At 53.6% G+C, this 20,332-nt stretch overlaps 2 protein-coding genes across 2 annotated transcripts; both read left to right on the forward strand.

Annotated features, from left to right (window-relative positions):
• The first annotated feature begins 466 nt into the window (after window positions 1-466).
• BHLHA9 (basic helix-loop-helix family member a9) lies at window positions 467-1,213 on the forward strand. The gene has a single exon (XM_086475371.1). It carries the CDS (start codon window positions 467-469, stop codon window positions 1,211-1,213), a length of 747 nt encoding a protein of 248 aa, XP_086331497.1.
• A 2,832-nt stretch (window positions 1,214-4,045) lies between these two features.
• TRARG1 (trafficking regulator of GLUT4 (SLC2A4) 1) lies at window positions 4,046-13,559 on the forward strand. The gene is made up of 3 exons (XM_086475420.1): window positions 4,046-4,435; window positions 11,140-11,272; window positions 13,516-13,559. The coding sequence occupies exons 1-3, from the start codon at window positions 4,046-4,048 to the stop codon at window positions 13,557-13,559; spliced, it is 567 nt and encodes a 188-aa protein (XP_086331546.1).
• Window positions 13,560-20,332: the final 6,773 nt, after the last annotated feature.

Consider the following 20,332-nt stretch of genomic DNA (forward strand, 5'->3'; position numbering starts at 1 on the left):
CCCCATAGCACCTTATAAAACCCAGGGGTAACCTGGCCCGGGCTGAGCCACCAGCCTGCCCAACAGAGGAGAGGGCAGAGCAGCATGGGGAACTCCTGCGGCGACCAAACTTAGCAGAAACCAAAGGAACCACGGCAATATGTACTTGGGAGAGGTGCTTTCCCCCTCTGAGGCCTGTGAGCGTCCCACCGCAAGCTCTGGGTACCCCAGCACCGGTGCCCCAGGCTCTAGCCTGGCACCGTGCTCAGGAGCATCCCCACGGGCAGGGGCCAGCCAGGGCTCGCCCTGTGCCTCTCCGCAAGGCAGCACACCTGCAGGCAGGTGAGGAGGGTCCGGAGCGAGCCACGTGACAAGCCCCACGGTGGGGTTTTTAGAGGCGGCTGCGTGTCCCTGGAGGAGTGTCTCCCACACCTTGCAGGAGGCAGGACCGCAGCAGCACCTCTCCTGCTTCCCCCTCACCGTGGCCATGTCCAGACCAGCCTTGGGGAAGGAGCCTGACAGTTCGGAAGAGGAGCTGGAAGGGGGGGACGCACCCCAGGCATGCTATGGGCAGGGTTTGTGGGTCCCCCAGGGCAGGGAAGCAGCCACCTGCCTGGGGGATGCCGAAGGGATGAAGGTGAGGAAGAGGAGCAGGCCGGTTCGCTCCAAGGCCAGGAGGATGGCTGCCAACATCAGAGAGCGCAAGAGGATCCTGGACTACAACCAAGCCTTCAACGCCTTGCGGTTGGCCCTCAAACACGACCTCGGTGGCAAAAGGCTTTCTAAAATTGCCACCCTTCGGCGAGCCATCAATAGGATCACGGCTCTGTCCCTGTCCCTGCACGGCGCCGGGCGCTGCTGGCCCTGCACCCACTCCGAGTGCCGTGGTCAGGTCGGGGTCCCTGGGCAGGAGCCGGGGGTGAAGGCCGGCCACCCCCACGTCCCCTGGGAGCCTGGTTCCACAGGCGGTGCCAGCTTACAGCGTTGCCCTCCGTCCCCTCTCTGCACCGGGTTTCCCCCTGAGCGGCAGCTCCATCACTACGAGACCCCACAGGAGGATCGCTTCGTGCCCAGCCCTGCCTATCGCTCCAGCGGGACCCACCACCGCGGGCTCCGAGACGGCTGCCAGCAGAGATACACGGGCAGCCTGCAAGACCCCCTGGCCAGCGCAGTCCCCTGGCCGCTGGGCTATTGCCAGAGCTGGGGTCACCGGCAGTGCCTCCCCATCCACTGACCTGTAGGGCTGGGGTGGCGAGACGGTGCTGGGAAGGTAATTCATCCGTGGGACAAACGGGGGGGGGAGCGGGAAGGGAGCCTTGCATGAGAGAGAAGAGCTGCGGGATGCAGAGCTCAGCTGCAGTGCTGGCAAGAGCCGTGAGCCCCTGACACACCATATGGGACCCTGGTGCTGCCTGGCTGCGGGTCTCTGCTCTGCGGGAAAACTGGGGAAGGTGGAAAGTCCTCTGGAAGCGCCAGCTCTGTGTTCCTTGTCGCGAGGTCTCACTGTTGCCGATTGTCGTTGTTATTTATTCTCTCTTGCTTGCTCTGTGAGAAAACATGACTTAAAAACCCAGCACCAGGGCGCTGGCTGTTAATATGTGTGGGGTGGACAGATGGGCCGTGGGGATCACGCTAAAGCCCCTGGCTGGCTGGTTGTTCTGGCTCCTGCCGGTGAAGGAGGGGAGCAGAAGCGGGGAAAGGTTAGCGCCCTGGGACTTTTGATGCTAAGCTCATTGGTGCAGCCGTTTGTGCCCGGCAGATTTGTGAGGCCAGGCTGGGAGAAGAGACAGATGTCGGCTTTCATAAAACCCACCCATCCGTTTGCGGTTTCCTCCTGATCGCAGCAAAGTGCCTCTGGTGGGACAGGCTGATAGCGTGCTCATGGCTGGTCCATGTGGTGGGGAGGAAGGGGGGAAGTTTACTAAAAAGACCCCTTTGGGCCCCTTCCCTTCAGCTTAGAGAGCTCAGACTGACTGGGAGGGCTCCCTTCTGCCTGAGGCTCAGCAAACTGGGATTGCTGCAGGAATTAGGCAGGGTTTTACTGCCGCACACATGACAACCGGCAGATTTTTGGACAGGGTAAATCACACGGTGTGATTCCTGCAGTGCTAAGCCCCCGCAGAGCTCCTCCAGCCCTTCCACTCCCCCACTAGTGCTCCCAGCCGAGCTCCAGCACTGGCTGCCAACACACCAAGGGCGGTCTGAGCTCTCTCCACGCCGGGGACGGGGGGAACATGCTGGAACAACCATCTCAACCTTTCGCTCCGGTGTGTCCCAGGGTCTCCTCCTCCTCCCTTAATCCCCGGGTGGTTCAAGGGAGCTGGGCGATGAGCAGAGGAAAGCTAGCAGCAGCCGGGAGAGAGAGCTCTTTGCTCAGCAAAGGAGCCTCTTTAAAGTGCTGACGACACGAGGCATCTTGGCTTTAATCTCCAACAGATGTTCCCCCTGCCAGGAGAAGGCCTGCAGCGAAGTCCGCTGAAGGAATCCTGCTTCTCCCACCAGCATCCCTGCTCTGGGTGGCTTTCCCTGCTCTGGCTCTCCCCGGAGCAGTGCATGCCCCTGCTCTGCCCCACCAGCACCCCATCACACAGGGAATGCACGCCCAGCAATACCAGCATTCAAAGAAGGTTTCAGTGAAACCCAGCCCTAACCCAGACACAAACCCCTCCCTTCACCTAAAATTACATCTCCAGTTTTCACCCCTAGCTTTGGTGGTCGAGACAGATGGGAGGGGGGCAGCGTGTAACCCCACAAGACCCCCCAAAGCAGGGTCACCTCACTGCTGTCAGGTTCACATTCATGAAATGTGGGTCCTAATTCTGTCTGGAGGCTGCAGGGCAGGGTAAGTCCCAGGTGGGGGCTGGAAGGAGCCTGGTAGTCTCTAGGCAGGGCTGGGCAGCAGGCAGCAGACACCAGGCTCATTGGGCACCTCTCGGAGAGGCAGAAGGTGCTGGGTGGTGCCCCGTAGATGGCAGTCACTGCCAGGGAAATCCCTGACAAATTGGGAACTGAAGCATAATACAGAACGGGTGGAAAACATCCATCTTTGCATCCAGGCTCTGTGGGTGTTTTTAGCTCTCCTTCCTGCCCCTCACAGCACCCCCCGTTCCCGAGCATGCTGTTGTTTGCTTTTCAGGGTGTAACCCACCCCTGCACCAGCACCCTTTCTCCTTTGCAGGTCCTACTGAGGGACACAGTGTCTGTCACTGACCTGGCATCCCTGTCCCCAGCTGCCGTGTCTCCAGAGTCACCCATGCACAGCGAAGGCAGGCCGAGCTCTGCACAGTGTGCCCAGGGCCTCCTCTCACCCTGTGCCCAGAGAGGATGCTTTCCCAGAGCGGCTGGAGCCAGGGGTACCACCGGGCACCCACCACAGCTCTGGGCAGCGGGCAGCTCCTGCCTGCTGGCAGCCTCGCACAGGCCCAGGGCAGCTCCAGCCCCTCTCTGCAGTGAGGAGGGGGTTCACGGGTCTGATCTGTGCCGCATGTCCCCCACCCACCTGGGGAAAGCCTCTCAGCGCGGAGGGACCCAGGGACAGCAGGGCCGTGTGTGTCAGCACCCAGCACAGAGCTGCCTTCGGCATCCCCCTGCACCCCCGGGGCTGGAGGTGGCCACCAAGCCCCGCTGGCACTAGCCGAGCCCTCTCAGGCTGGTCTCTCACGTACCGCTGCAGCGGAGCAGAGCCCATGGGAGCCCCCGGGAAGAGCCGGGGGTCGATGGGGCGGGACAGATCCTCGGGCTGGGCCCGGGCTGGAGGCGACAGGGGACCCCCCGGCTTTCCCACCGCTCCGCCCCTCCGCATCCCCGTCAGCATCCCCGGGGGGCAGCGCCGCCGCCTGCACCGGGTCGGGCGGAGGCTGAGCGGGGCCCGGGGGCGGGGGGAGGTGGGGGGGATGGTGGGGAAAGACGACGACGGGGACACCCCGGGGGCGGGTCCGCGGCCCCGCTCCTGCCCCGGGGGCTGAACCGGGCTGGCCCCTCCTCCGGCACGGCCTCCCGCGGGGCGGTGGGCCCCGAGCGCAGAGCGGCGGCGGCGGGGCGAGCTCGGAGCCCGCTCCGCCGGGCCATGGCGAGCAGCGGCTCCGCGCCCGGGGGCTCGGGCCCGGGCTCGGGCACGGCGTTGCCCACCCGCTTCCAGGAGACCGAGAAGCTGCTGGCGGCGACGGAGGGCCGGGAGGAGAAGGGCCTCCGCGGCTCCAAATCCTTCACGGCCGCGTTGCCCGGCGAGGCGGAGCGCAACGGGCACGGGCTCGCCTACAAATCGGTGTCGGTCGGGCACCTGGAAGTGGCCCCGCTTTCGCCGTCCCGGTTGAGCCTGGGCAGAGCCTCCTCCACGGCCACCAGCACGGTGGCACCGGAGCAGAGCCGCCCGCGGGACTACCTGGTGCTCGCCATCTTCTCCTGCTTCTGCCCCGTCTGGCCCATCAACATCGTGGCCCTCGTCTTCTCCATCATGGTAAGTGCGGGGACCCGCCGTGCGCCCACACCCGCCCGGGCTCCCCCCGCCCCCGCCCCCGCCGCCGCCGCCGCCGCCGCCCTCGACGGCCGGGGAAGGGGCGGCCCCGGCGCTGTCCGCGGTGCTGCACCGGCGGGGCCCGGGGGGGCGGGAGGAGCCTCGCCGGGAGCGCGGGGAGCTCGGCCGGGCTGTGCCGCCGCTCGGCTCCCGCAGGACGCTTCGGTCGGGGACCGGGGAAGGGAGGCGAGTGGAGGCGGGTGGAGACCGGCGACCGAGCCCGGGATCAACTCGCGGGAGGGATGGAGACGGAGAAAGGCGACCCGGGATTTGGGGATGGGCGCACCCAGGGCAGGGCTCCGAGAAGCCCGGGGGCTCCGGGAAGGTCGGTCCTTGCCGGCAGGCAGCGGTCCAGAGCGACTCGCCGGGCTTCCCCGGGCAGAGGCTACGAGGCGAAGCAAGGACAAGGGATCTCCGTCCACACCTCCTAGCAGTCCTGCAGCACTGGGGAGACTCTGGCTGGAGACTGGTTCCAGTTCTCGGACACTTGAAAGGGACGGGCTGCACCTGCAGCTCTCTCAGCTGCCTTGAAGAAGGAATTTTCTCCATTAAACACACCCCCCCAGCAAACACACCAACATCAGAGCAGGGGAGAATAAAGCCAGCCGGCCTCCCACCCATCTCAGGTACAGGTAGCTCAGTCAGCACAGCCCTGCGAGGACAGCTGCCCCCTCACCCATCAGGACACCCCACTGCTGTACAGCCCCCCGGGGCACCTTTTATGCCTTTGATTTCCTCCAGAGGCAAATCTTTTCTTTGAAAATCAGCTCAGGGAAAGCAATTACCTGCCTACCACATAGAAATACACTGAGGGGCACCTGCAGCCAGCACTTCCCCCAAAGCCACCAACAACTTGAAGACAGACACTGGCGGTTACCACAGAAAGCCCTCTAGAGAGACCAGTTTCCATTTTGAGGAGGAATCATCATTTCTGCCAGTGCCAGCTGTCATCTGCGTAGTACAGTTGTGTGGCAGAGCCTGTTTAGGCAGCATGCAGGGAAGGCAGCCAGCCTCGTTTGGCTTTGCACTGCAACGAGAGAGAAAGCAGCTGGGTATTGCATATCCATGGTAATAAACAAGGGCTCTCACGGGGGTTTTCCAGTCACATTAGGCTTCATGCAAAATAGATTCTCACACTCTCCCTTGCAGGCGTTAGAGCCTCCAGCACGGTGGGGATGTGCCTTGGGCCACATAAACCCCATGGAGTAGAAGAGTAAACAGTGAAAAAAGAGCAGGAGTCGGTTAATGCTGCTAGATAGCGAGGTACTGGTGGGTATTTACTGCGTTAAACCCAAAAGGAGGCAGGACCAACAAGGCAGTAAGACTATTTGGCTGCCCAAGGCCCTTGACAGCATTGACAAGAGCCCACCCAGAGCTGGGGAAGCGGATGCCCAACCCCAGCCCTCTGGGCAGCAGAGGCAGAAGGTGCATTCGGATGAGCTTGTTCTCCAGGACAGGGTTTCTAGCACACACAGCACGTTATTAGCCAGTGCACAACCTCTGGCCCCTTCTCAGTCACCCCTGCACTCCCTGTCCCGCAGGACACAGTTTATTACTGCACCATAGGCCATGCCTATACCATCACCCTGCCATCCCCACCTGCCAGCCAGGGATCCCCGCACGGTGCCAGCAGAGCAGGACAAGGAGTGATCCTTGCTCTGTGCTGACCCTGGGGAGCCAGGAAACATCTGGCTGGGTCCTCCTGCCAGGAGGAACAGCTCTCTGGGCATCAGCTGATGTTTCACCTGCTTACAGCAGGGAGGAATTTAGTTCCCAGTGACCCCAAGGCTCCCGCAGGCTTGGGTCTCCCCACAGAATAAAACCCAGGAGTGCCTGATCATGTGCAAATCTAAGCAGGAACCAGGTTTCGGTGATTCCCGGCACCTGGGTGGGGGGTGGGCAGGGGGGCCTTTCCACAATGTGCTGATGTTCCTTTAGCTCTGGAATTGTATTTTTCTTTCCTAAGTCAATGCTTTTTGCACATGAAAGCTTTTTTTCTGGGAAATAAGCAGCAATCAGAGAGGAAAGCAAATGAATGCTTTTGGGTTTAGTGTATCATAAATCATTTTTCAAAAGCTGCTCTCAGATCCCAGCAGGGCCTATGGCCAGAGGAGGAAAAAAACCTCTGCTCTAGCCCCCAGCCTGTTCCTGATAACACTGGTCTCGTGGAAATAAGTTACCTGGAGGCTCCTCCACTGACCCTTGGATGCATTTTCTTGACCAAGCAAGGACCTGGCTGCACTAAGGGGTTCAGGTCTCCCCTCAAGCCAGAGAGTGGGGCTGATGGACACAAGGGCCCACAGGACCCATGTCAGAGGAGTGCAGAGCAGGGCTAGGTACCACACACACACGTTGTATTGCTGTTATCGAATCCCTTCCTCTTCCTGCCAAAATGCAGCCACATCAAGGGAAGAAGCAGAGAGGGCACTCACCAGTGTACAAAACTCCAAACAAATGAAGTGAAAAAGAAAAGTAAATCCAGCCAGAATGAGCATATAATAATGCCAAAGGCAATTCTGCACAGCACTTTGTGTCCAAAACAAATACTGCCATTCCCGAAAGATGTGGGAGAAGTCAAACTATCCTCACTCATTTCAAATGGCACAGTCATCTAAGTCTGATGTTGACTTATACAGCTCTCAGAATGTTTTCTTCAATAAAACGCAAGTGTTGAGGATTAATGATTTATTCTGAGTAAGTGGTGGAAGGCAGCAGAGTGCATCCAAAGCCAGTTCATAAATTGGGAAAGATTGCAGGGAAGAGGAGGTGAAAATTTATCTTCTCTGGCCCTGGGACTAGCACAGAAAAGTAATTGCCTTCATTTGCAAAAAGACAACTTAGGTGATCTATTAGGGAAAAAAACCTTCTGAACAGTAACTTGAACAGATAACAGTTTGAAAACAGGTAAGATGAATGACTTTTGAATCACCCAGGCTTACTGGCCCCACGGGTGCTGTGGTATAGCCTGCCCTTCCACCCCTACTTCTAAGGTCCTTCAGATTTTCTGATACTTCGCTGTAAGACGGAGTCCCTTGGCGTACACAGAGTGACTCACGCCCCCATAGCCCTCAAGCCTTTCTGAGATACTCTGCCTCGGCAAGACTCGATTAATAAACAAGATGTTAATGTTTTTATGTGGAAAGCAAAACACAGGATTAGTGATACTAGAGAGCTATAATCAAACCATTCCACAGCAATGAATAATATATGTACAGTAACAAATGCTTACTAAACACCCCATGCCAATGCTGATATATTTTTCATAATTGTTCAGGATAAGTGAGCAGTAAACACTTCCAGAAGCTGTAGTGATAAATATACCAAATTCGTTAGCCTATATATTTTCCCTAGAAGACAGCTAAAACTGCATATTTCACTGCAATCTAACCCACAGCTTGTAAAAATACTACACTTGTTACGAAAATCAGAGCCTAAAAAAAAAAAAATCCCAAATGCTGGAAGCTGTCAGTGAGCAGGGCAGGGATCCTGTCAATCCTTGGGCTACCGCATCCTCCCCTTCTCTAGCCACCAGCTCGTGAGACTTCATTTTGTCACCTCCTGTTCTGTAATGAAAATAGGCTCTTGGCTGCATCCCATCGGTTTTAGGTATCGTCTGTCAAATGTGCTGTTGAGACCAGAAGGAACAAGGTCTTCAGCTCTCTTGGTGTCAGCGGTGGGGATGTTGTTATCCAGGGTGGCACGTGAGCGGAGCAGGATGTTTGCAGGGATGCAGAGGAAGGCACCGTCTGCTTGAGGCTCCGCTATGTTATTTATGTGGCAATACAAACTAAAACGAGTGCATGGAAACCTTCAAAGCTGTATTTTACCTGCCCGAGCACGACAGAGCAGCAGCCAGCAGACAGCCTGGGCTGGGGACTTTTTGGTCGGTGGTGCTGCCAAGAGGGCAGTGGTATTAAAGCAGGATGAAGGGGAAATGGGGTAGTAACATGAAGTATTTGTTCATTTGAATTCTCAGTGATGTTTCACTGTTAGTGCTGGAGCTGTGCTAGGCCTCCTCACTCTTAATTTTCTCGTTTTTTTTTTCTTTTCTTTTTTTTTTTAACATTTGACAGAGGGCCCTTTCCAGCAGAGCTGTTATTTCTGAGATACCCATTTTTGGAAGGAAAGGGGGATTGTTTTAACACACTTTGACCTTTTAACTCCTTTTAACTAGTACATTTATTTTTTTTAACTTGGCGTTTCCCCAGTTTTAGCAGCCACACTCCAAAGGGAGGAGCTGGCACATGGTACAGGGCTGTGGGGAGCTGCCAGTCCCACAGCCTGCCCCACATCTCCTCTTCTCCTGAGACCCAGCTGAGTGAGGCAGCACGGCTGGAGATGGATGGGGTGCTGGAAGAAGCCTTTAAGCCCCGTAAAAATATTAAATACTTAAAAACATATCTGAAGAAAGAGTAGCTGCTTCAAGGCAGCTAAAGTATCTACAAAACCCCATCCCCAGTCAGGTTGAGGGGAGTTTAGCCCACCTCCTTCACCAGATCAAGGCGACAGACGCGTGTGCCGGCCTCCCTCGTCCCCCCAGCCTGCCTTGCTTCGCTTTCCCCCCACTCCAAGCCTTCCTAACCAGGTGAAAATATTACCAATGGACCTTAAAACCCCTTATCCAATATCTCTCCCTCCAAAACCCCTTCCCGATGGGTTTCACAGGAGGCAGAAGGGCACTGCGTGAATTTGGGAAGGCTTTTCGGTCCGGAGAGCTGTGCCAGTCGCAGACCGTCTGCCTCTTCCCAAGCAGGGAGCTCCTGTTTTGCTGATGGAGGGGCTCCAGCCTCTCCACCGCACATGCAGCGAATGCTGATGCACGGTGAGTAATTTCACTGCAATAACCTCGCCGTGGTGCCGCACAGCTGCCCTTCTGCTAGGTCCTCCCTCAGCCAAGTGCGGGAAGCCCAACACACCAGCTCCGGCAGGCTGGGGAGCACTGTGGGCTCTTCTCTCAGCAGTAATGCTTCTCCCTCACCAGGAATTCTTACTTCCAGTATTTTTCACTTGGGAACCAAATGATTGCCAATCACAAGAGCAAGAAAAAAGATTGTTCCACATTTAATCACTAACTCTGAAGGTTTGCGATGTACCTGTGTATTATACTTTCTCTGATGAGCTGTGCTTGGTCTTCAGGTTGCTGTGTGTGGTTGGCATAGCCGGAGGCTTCTCTTGCCCAGCGGGTCAGCAGTGCTGCTGAGCACAGGGCAGTAAGAGAGCTGGCACTGAAGCTCAGAGGAGTCAGGCCACAGCATCACCCTCACCTCCCCGTCAGGCACCAGGCAAGGTCTTGGTGAGCCCATGCTCATCCAGTCCTTTGTCCTTCCCCTTTGGGTGTGAGCCCAAATCCCGCTCGACCCATCCAGCCGCTTGCAGCTGTCACTAAACCCCCTGGAGATGCCTCCAGGGTCTGTATCTCTGCCAAGCCTGTGGGCGGCCAGCCCCGACTGAGCAGTGAAAAGCAAAGTTTCCAAGGGAACCTCCAAGTTCTCCATCCACCCTAGGCTGCCACTTGCTCACAAAGACAAGGACTGCTGCAATTTATCCCACCGAGAGCCTCCCATTTAGATGCCAGTCCCCACCAACATCAGCACCAGGCAAGTCCTGTTCTAGCTCCGGCTCTTACGAATCTCTCTTCATCCCTTAACGAGTCTGGAGACAATAATTTCCAGGTACCTACTGGTGCCTTCCCCTGTCCCATTCCTCAGGCCTGCCACAGCCAGGGAGCCCTTTCTTTCAGCTACAGAGCAGGGGAAAGCTTTCATTGAGCTGCCTGAGGAAATCAATAGAGCAGCAGGGGAAATCACAAAGAAACTAGAAGCCGAATACAGAAGCTATACGGACTGTTCTTTCCCTCCCTACAGCACGCACAAGAGCAGGAATTCACTGTAGGAGGACTGCATTTAAAAACAGAGATGGTGAACACAACCCATCTATGTTGATGCAGAAATTCAGGGTAATGCAGAGGCACCAAAGCACATCCCATTACAAGAGGAAAGCCAGCAGTTACTGCTCACTTTATCAAAGCCCGTTCCTCTCACACACACATTTGGCTCCAATGGGCAGCAAAGAGGCCACATGCTGCTTTGGAAATGTCACTGCTTTTTTTTTTTTTCAGTTTGTCAGTGACAGTTAAGCTCGCGATATACACTGCTTCTCAATAGGTACATTTGCAGAAGAAGACAGAGGCAGGATGCTTTCCCTGTACGCAAACTGCAGAAGGGCAGCGGTACCCCCGGGGGATGTAGTCCCTGTAGAAGTGAGCTGCTCTGGGGACTGAAGTCAAGAATTTCAGGGGTTTCCATGAAAGAATCAGAGAGGGGCTACTGCTGGCTGGGGCTGCGCTGTGTCTCCTGTCCCACACCAGGGCTATTTCTTAACTCACTCCAGCAAAAGACAGACTTGAGCCAGGCCAGCTCCTACCCAGGCCAAGCAGAATGGCATCCCAGGTGGGCTAAACATGCAGGACCGCAGGTTGCCAAAGCCACGGGCTTGCCGAGGGGATATGCGTGCCATCCTGCAAGAGCCCAGGATGGCAGATCCAGCCCCACTGCTGGCACAGCAGCTCTCATTTTGGGCACTACAGCCAGAGAGTCACCCGCAAACTGTGGCCATTCTCAAGAGCCTCTTTCTGTGTTTCCCCCCAGTCGAGAAACAGTGGGCAGCAAGGGGACATGGACGGAGCCCGGCGACTCGGCCGCATGGCCAGGCTGCTCAGCATCGTCTCCATTGTCCTGGGGACCATCATCATCGTGCTCTACATTTCACTCGGCATCAGAGGTAACATCTCCTTCTCTTTTCCCCAGCCCTGCTAAAGCAGGAACCTCTCGTGGCTCCTGCCTCCAGCGCAGTGTATAGGACACACCTGCCCACCATCCACCAGCACCCTAGGGCAGGTGGTGATCCATTCCCACCCCAACTGCAGTGGCAGGGCACTAAGCACCTGTACAGTCCTGGCCGGTTTGCCTGTCACCAGCTGCACACAGGCATGCAAACCACCTTGGGGAACGGGCTCCTTGCAGTATGAACACACTGCTCTAATGACCAGAATGGAAACTCCTCCCTGTGCTGTCCCATAGTACAGTGGTGACCATACAAGGTCCCTCTGGTGAAAGGTCTTGCCCTGGCAAAGGCTGTGGTGGGTTTAGAAGAGTGTAGTGGGGTAAAAACTGAAGGATTTCAGGACACAAATCAACCTGCCCAGAAGTGCAATCTCAAAACGTTTGGGGAACCTCCTAAACACAAACCCACCTGCCAAACCAGCATGACCAGCATGCAGCTCAGGTCAATGAGAACCTCAGAAACACACAAAGCCCAGACCAAGAGCATAAGGGAAAAGCATTGGGCTCCATTCCCACCCACCCCTTTGCCAGCACCTTATTACAACTGCCCTAAGACTCTCTTTATTTTACAGTTTCCTAGAAGACGTTTTAGCATGCAAATACCTCGAAGAGGAGGAAGACAACTTTCCTTTTGGGGTTTTTACTTTCAGCCTTGCAACAAAAAATTGTCACAGTGTAGGTGGGCAGCCCTAGACAGCCTGCTCTGGAGCGCCGTCTGAAGGAACGCATGCTTCTACTTCACCGCCTCTTGGAAATGAGTTTGTACAAGTGATGGGATAAAACCCATTGCAAGAAGGAATGGGAAAGGACATTGGATGCCAAGCGGAGAGGAGAAGGGGGAAATCCACTACCTCATCCCCCTCCAGCAAAACTCACGGAGTGGGGAGACAACTAAAGTACAAGAGGGGGAGAGAGTTTCCAGAATGAAGCTTATTTTAAAAGAAAAAATTAAGGCGAGAACAGGACATTTTGAGGAGTCCTCCTGAGAATTTTGGCACAAGTCACTGAATTTTTTGGGGGTTGCTGGTTTTTAAATCGTCAAATTCTCTGTCTCTACAAAAAAACAAACAAACAACAAACAAACAAAGCTCAAACTGCCATCCGGAGCTGAAAGCTGTTCCACAGAGGAGGAGGGAGAGCAGAGCTGCAGCAGGACCACGGCTCTGCTCTGAACGAAACGCAGCCGCAAAAGCTGGAGGATGTGGTGGGTGCTTTTGTATTTTTGATGAAAAAAAAAAAAAAAAAAGAGACAATGACCATTTGCATGCCTTTGGGAATGTTCTCCATGTCTGTTCCTATGAGCTCTTTTATCACTTAGGGCAGATCTCAGAGCTGGCAGAGCAGGATGTTGCTGCATGAGAACGCCAGGCTCCTCCTCACCCCGATCCCATGGTAGGGTTTTTAATGGAAGGAAAAATAATGCTTTCTCTGTGAACCCACACATTTCTCTCTCTGTGCACCCAAAGTGAGGTTAATACTCGTGGCGCTGAGAAAAGAGCCTGGTTAATCTGTAGCAGCAGTACCAAGGCACAGAGAGCCCGTTCTACCCACTTACACATTTATGTCATGTCCATCACACAAAAGCTTCAGCGTGATCCAGCCCCCCCGCCACTGTCAGTGCTCATCTCCCTGACCCTTTTGGGCTTTAGTTTAGGGCCTCCCAGGAGATTTTCAAAGGCATGAAGGAGTTGAAGATTCCTGCTTCTGTCCCTGCACCCCTCACACTCTCTTCCGCATCTCTGAAAATCTCCAGCATCCCCAGGTCAATTCCACAAGCAGTACTATTTTTTAATGTTTTATATTTAACATAACAAGCAAATAGACTTCGGTCCTCCCGATCTGCCTGTACGTACCCTGCCATGTCTTCCACACCGCGCGGCTCCTCGTCTGTTTCCCGTGAGATCCGATCTCACCACACTCCCTCGAGCCTCCATCCAGCCCCATCCCCTCTTCCTCCCCCTCCCCCTGTCCTTGCCGCGGGTTGTTACCGGGGTTGGTCCTCTACCCATCCACCCAGACTATGCAAAGTTTCATCGCCTGTTGTTTTATTCAGGCTTTGTAGATGGCTTCTGGCCATATCCATTGGCTCCATATGAGCTGAGCCTTTCTCTTTTATCAAAACTTTGCGGGCACAAGTACGTGGCCAAGAGCTGCACTCCCCGACCTTTCCGTTGTCTCCAGCTGACAGCCTGGGACCTAGAAATATGGACCGCACTGAGAAATGAGGTGTCTCAGGGCCCTTCTGCTCCCTACCACCAACCTCCTGAAAAAAACCCAACAGATCTTAGACCAAATCTAATGCTTCTGAGGGCTTGTCTACATGGAGAATCTACTGCACACCATAAGAAACTTCACGACACGGCAACTGCTTGGCACTAGCTGCTTCTCTGGAGGGTGTCAGCGGGCACGCGTGCGGGCGGGGGGTTTGCACAGGGTAGGGCTGTGCTGTAAATTCACCTTGTAGTTACTCTGCAGTAACTAATGTGCAAAGCCTGGGCATTGCTGTGAAAAGTCTCTGGTCTGTTTGACTCTGTTTGACTGCTCCTTTTTAAAGTGTTTTCTTTTGCTAGGCGTTATTTGAATCCAGGGGGAAGAAAGCCAAATCCCTTAGACACGCTGTTAACATTTTTCTTTACATTAAAAGGGATTCCAGGGACTTGCAGCGATAGCACTTCACTACAGCACTTTATTGGGCTCCATTCCCACCCACCCCTTTGCCAGCACTTTATTACAAACTATCGGCTTCTAAAATGGACCAAATTTGCAACCTTTCTGTCGCAATTCATTTTTTTCATGAGTTTCAGCAAACAGGGGCCACTGAGCGCTGCTGGGTGTGAGCTCCCACCTGCAGCCACTGCCGGGGTGCCCCTTGGCACCAGATCTCTCCTTCCAGACTTCTTCAGAAACCCTTCCTTGGAGATTCAAACTCTCATCTTATGATTGATGAAATCCCATGAAATCCCCCAAACATTTCCGTCTGTAACGTTTGAACTCGCAAGCTGCTTGCTGGAAAACATGCATTATTTTACTGAGATACGTAAGGGCAGTGCTGCCTGTCCGTGCATCTTCTGCCCTTTGCTCTTTGAGCTGCTGAAATTCAGCTTATGGTAAGAGCCAGCAAGCTCCTCCTTGGGCAGGAAGAGCTGACATTCAGGGAAAACTGCTGCCATGAGTTATAGTACTTGAAAGCGCCAAGTATTTATTAAGTAAGAATTTAAATGCTCTTTTATCATTATATAAAACCTTTCATCTGAAGTGCTTTACCACATTTAAAGGATTAAACCTCGCCACCCGCCTCGAGGTGGGTTAGCATTACGCTGTGCTAATTGCATGGATGGCAAAGTTGCTCAGTTACATGCACTGTAGAGATCCAAAAAAGAAACCCGTTTTTTCTTTCTCCTCCTTAATAGAACCCGGTGTGAACACAGAACTCCTTTGCACCTGATTTTTCCAAAGGGATCTTAGGCAAACACACCCTACCCTTAAAAACGGACTGGGGTACCTGCAGTTGTAGGAACGAGGGGTCTCTGCGAGGCAGCTGCAAGCCAGGAGAAGTGCCAGGCTGGTGAAGCACAGAGCAGTAGAGGTACCAGAATTCATCTGAATGCAGGAGAAGGCAGAAGCTTTCCCAAAAAACCGCACGGTGATGATTTGTTGCATGCGCCCAAACGTGGTTTATGCCTCCTGTCATAGTCCGTATTGTCGGGCTGCTGAGGCACCTGCTTCTCATCCCACTATCAAGTATAATAAAAAAGAAAAACTAAGACACTTAAATCCCTTTAATTTTAAAACCGTCTTTCTGGTTAGATACAATCGTACTGCACTCCTGAATACAGCTTTTCCCCCCCCCCCTTATCCTGCATTTAAAACCAGGGGAAAGCCTCTGCAGTTGCTCCTGACAAAATATTTTCACTCCTTGTAACCTGGCTCTCAAATGCTAGAGAAATAAACTCCCCAGGGTTTAGAGTCTGGAAAGACTCTTCTCCCTGCTCTCCTCAGACTTCCCCATATATTTTGCAGCCTGATATTTTGCAAACTGATATTTTGCAAAGGCTTTGCCACTAGATCCTTCCTCTTCATGTCACACAAGGTTTTATCCCAGCTTAGCTGCTTATTTGGTCGTTTTGGGTGCACTATCTTGTATTCATGAAGGAAGAAGTTGCTGAGCCCCCAACCCCTGACACACACCTCACCTGCAATTGTGTTATGAAGAGGTAGACCATGGCAGAACTTCATCCTGAGGCCACCAGCAGGCACGGTTCCTCCTTTGGTCTACCTCTGAGGAACAATAGCATCCCTCACGACTTTTTTTCTGATTTAGTGTTCACCTAAGCACAAGCATCTTTTTTTCCACTTCCAGGCACAACCGCTCCTCTCCTTAACTTTGTTTTTAGCACACAGGAGGGTGATGACAAAAACTATGTCATATTCCCTCTCCATCCCCACAGACAAGTCCTGTAACTCATGTCACCGCTCTTGGCCACCTGCTGCAACGTCCTCTAAACATACACGTCAGAATCGAGTTCTCTGTGTTTGTAACTATAACAGTCATGAAATACTCAGGATTTGGCCAACTTCTACCCCCTAGCGAAGCAGGCAATAGGGGAGAGGTGAGAGAACCGAGCGGTGAGGTGGCAATCCAGCCTTACCTGACAGCGAAGTTGAGCTGGTAGGAGGATAGCTTGCTGAAGAGCTAGAGAAGGTGGGAAACGTCTCTAAATGTAAGTTGAAGTAGGAGTTACGATCGACAAGTGTGAGGTCCTGGTGGGATATAAATACACGGTTTGCACTGCTCGGGAAAGAGTCTCTGAGCAGAGCTGATGGCACCTCCCTGGCATGGGTGTCCCTGGGCTGCTCTCCTCGGGGTTTGGGGGAGAGCCAGGCTCTCCGGGGGGGGCACAGACCAGCCCTTGCTGGGTACAGCAATGCTAGATCAAAGGCTTAAGCTGAACAAGGAATTTGCTGCCGCCGAGCAGACAAGCTAACTTGGGTTCATACCAGCTTCTCGTAGGATGCAACGACCGATGGTCAGAAAAGGTCTAGCATCAGTCGGCTGGTCACAGCCACACGCTGGCTGGTGCCCGCCCGGGGGCCTGCAGAGGAGACTAAAGGGATTTGAGCACAAAGAAAGAGACAAAAGGTTTGGTTTGTGTTAACGATGGCTTTGCTTTTTCTGGTCGGTATTTCACTCAGTTCCAGTTTACGCCTCTCTCCCCATCTTCGCCAGTTCAACCTGCTTTCCCCTCAGCATTTCTACCCCTAGAGCAACGCATGAGTCTCACAGGCTCTTCCCGCCCATCCTCTGCCTTTTCTTTAATCCGGGACAGGTCTTGTTGGCAATGAGGTGCCATTGCTGAAAAGGGTTATCGAAGGGTGGGGAACCTGCTCCTCTGAGGCTCTGACCCGGGCTGGCTGCGGGCTCCAGCAAGCACCACTGCAGTAGCCGACCTTCCAAGCGCAGACTTCTCCATGTAGACAAGGGGAGCAGATCCTGCCTTTTATATAAAATTAAAACTCCATTTCCATTTGGTCTGAGTCCAGGGAGAGGCTGCAGAAACGCACTCACTGGGCTGGTCCCATGACTTTGTTTATTTCTTTATTCCTGATACCCTCAACCTTGCCTTGTCACCTTGTTACTTATCACAGAACCACAGCCAAGGCTGCACAGTCAAGCCAAAATAATTCCAGATTTAGGGTTGATTTTCTTTCAGGGTACATCCTTTCATTTTGGCAAAGACAGATAGGTTTGGGACTGAAAACTCGCATGCTTGGGCACAAGCCAAGGGGGTGGTGGGGGAAAGCAGCCTTTTCAAAGTGGGAATATTTGTAAAGCGTTTGCTGACACCAGTAGGTAGCGAAATCCAAACCTATAAATACCCATCCAGGATAAGAAACATCAGAAAGGGAACGTGTGCAGGATTCACCAAGGCAACCCTGATACCACTTTGGAGTAGGTGCCCTTGTTAGATGGTGCCCAGGAGATGATCCTTTGCATGGAAGTGCGGGGTCTATCACCCCCACTGCCGCAACCACCGTCCATGCACTGGCTCCTCCTGTTTTGAAGCCGAACTGGAAGAGCCGTGTTCCACACACAGCATGAACACATCAGGAATTGCAGCTGGGCGCTTCTCTTTGCTGATAAATGTTTCTTTTTCTGCAGGATGATATGGTATATCTTATATACTTTCTTTGTATTTCTTGGCATGAGAAAAAAATTAAAATGTAACATGCATGGTCAAAGCTGAACTTGTTTCTTCTGTCTAAACGAGAAAAAAAAATATCCAAACTACCCATTTAACTATTGCTTCACACTCCAAGAGCGAGTAGGTCAGCTGGTAATTTGGGTGCAGTGGGTTGCAAATAAGTAAATATAAGCAAAAGGCAGAGGAAAGAAAGGCCCAGCCAGCTCAGCCTCGTGCTGCAGAGAGAAGTGCCACCGAGCTCCTCAGGCAGCACAGCTACTGTGGGAGGTGTCCCCCCCGGCATGCCACAGGGCACACCTGCCCAGGGAAGGAGGAGAAATCCTGCAAGGATTTTAAATCCCACAAGGATGGGATGGGGAGTAGCCACTGGGAACTGCCTCTCGTTGCTGGCCCTGCCGCTGCAGTTCGGTATCGTGGTGCACAACCAAGTACGAATTCCAAATCTGCTCAAACCCCAGAATTATTGATCCAAGCCATAGATTTCAAGAACGCACAGCAATATTTGGTCTCCACTCAAAAAGCCTGAATGCAGGCTGCTTGCAAGAAATGAGGCCTTTTTAAAGTTTCTTAGGTCAAGGCTTGAAAATTCAGCCATTACCAAAAACATTGGCTTCAGTCTTTTCCCAGGAGGAGTTTTTCCAACCAGACTGGAAAGCTGTTGACTGTGTACAACACACACCTTGGGTCACTACCAGAGTTTGTTCCTGTGTAACAGCACACTGGTCAGCCAAGGCTCCTGATCCTTATTGAAGCTGAGGTGCACAACCACTTCATTCAGCTGAATCCTAACACCCTCTGGCTGCGCATCTCTGGCATCCTCCAGGAATGAATGGCAATGCAGCTTCCAACCCAGCTCAGCCTGGAGAGAAGACTTGCCAAGTCTGAGATGAATTAGGTGCCTTACACAGCTCTCTCCTCTGGAGCAGCACGCTCAAGCTGTCCAGACCACCTCAGGGTAGGAATTACTGGGGGAAACACGGTCCCACCTCTTCCCGAGGACGACTCTTTCCCTCTCCCAGCAGAGCAGCACGCACAAAGCATGCACGTGGGAGGCAGGTGCCACCACCAGCAGCAGGGATCAAAAATGAGGCCTTACGGCCCCAGATCTGGTATCAGACACAGCACTTCCACTTTCATCCATGTCTATGACGGAAAAAGACAGACGTAAATTCTCCGCAACGTTGGCAGCCCGCAGCGTGATTCAGCAACAAACGGACTTAATGGCCCTGCCTGGCCCGCGTCCTGCCGATGAGATCCCCCCGAGGCGGAGGCAGGTCACTCCTCACCAAAACGGCCCGGCCAGAGGCACTCAGGAGCGCGGAGCCACCAGCACTGCCGCAGCAGCCCAGGAGGTCCAGGGCTCCGCTCCCCTGCGGGCAGCTCACCCGATGGAGCCTGCTGGGCAATAACCCGGCAGCAAAGGCTGCGATGGAGCAGGTTCAGCTGCTCGACTTGCTGTGGTCACCGTGAGGAAACGGTTACGCCCACGTTGGCGAGGCAGCAGGGCCAACAGACCGTTCAAGACCACCTCTGCGGGCCAAACCCAAATCCCTCAGCCGCTGGTGTGACACAGCAAAGCTTGGTCTGTGTGTGATTTTCATAAGCAGTGTTACGGTAAACACCTCTTTTCCTTTCTTAAGGATGCAAGCTGTAGGGTTTTTGGGCAGCAAAAAATAAACAAACAGGACAAAAAACCCAGGTACTCAAAGCCAGAGAGGATGCAGATTAAATGTTTGTGAACTCATGAAAAACAGATCTGTTATGCTCATGTGCATCTCAGAAAACGATCAAAGGAACAGTAATTAGTTCTTCTAGATGCTGCCACTGCCCACAACACAAAGCCCAGCCCCTATAAATGGGAGCATGTCTGAATATTGGATATGTCCCTGAGGTTCCCGATGGTTCGGGCAGCATGACACCAGTACGTTGCTGCCCAGACAGCTCCCAGTGAGACAGAGCAGCTCTGCAGCGTTGAACATGCACAGCAGCGAGCTCAGCCTTCTCGTTTATCCCATAATCCTTCTCTTACACCACACTACCCACCCCCTACCCCGCTCTGCAGCTTGCTAGTGCATTTTTAACAAATTAAGTGTATTTCTTTGGTGCATCCATTCCCCATTGCTTTGAAATCTGCAAGTCTAACTAGATCTACTAGTTCTTACTCCTGAATACCCTCTCCTTGGAACACCACTTCAATCAGTGTTCGTGATGTTTAGGTTCGCATGTTGGGATATTGGCTGCCCGAACCTCTGTCTTTAAGAGCCACCAGCCATGAACACTCACAGTCACACAGGTCCCAACTCACACGGTCCTACAGCTGCTCCCGTTTTGCCCTAAGGCTGGACTTTGCAGGAAGCCCGTGTGATCCAGCAGCACCATCCCCTTGCTGCCTCTGCTCACCCTGAAGTGCAAGGAGAGGTCTGAAAAGCCACATTTATTTGTCCTGATTGAGAAACACAATGTGGATATTCAGAAAACTCAGTGTAACTTACTTCTCACTATTCAGCAAAGGGACTCGTGGTTGTGGTTGGTGGTGCCCATAACAAAAGACCGGGACAGAGTGGTCCTGGTGGGGAGAGCTTTCGAGGAACAGATGCAATTTGCATCTCGACACAAGATGCCTGAGGTTGCTTTAACCCACCTTTGGCCTTCCTTGTGTATTGCTTGAAGAGTTCAGCAGGCAAGAAGGCTGAGCAGGAGAGAACAATGGTTTTGTCCCGAAGGAGGAGGATTTCACTCACATAAAAAACCTCCACGCCACAGAGAGATTTCCCTCCAGTGGTGAGATGTCCCTC

The sequence above is a fragment of the Leptosomus discolor genome, chromosome 18 (genome assembly GCF_034619465.1).
Source record: "Leptosomus discolor isolate bLepDis1 chromosome 18, bLepDis1.hap2, whole genome shotgun sequence".
In the NCBI taxonomy this organism is placed as follows: domain Eukaryota; kingdom Metazoa; phylum Chordata; class Aves; order Leptosomiformes; family Leptosomidae; genus Leptosomus; species Leptosomus discolor.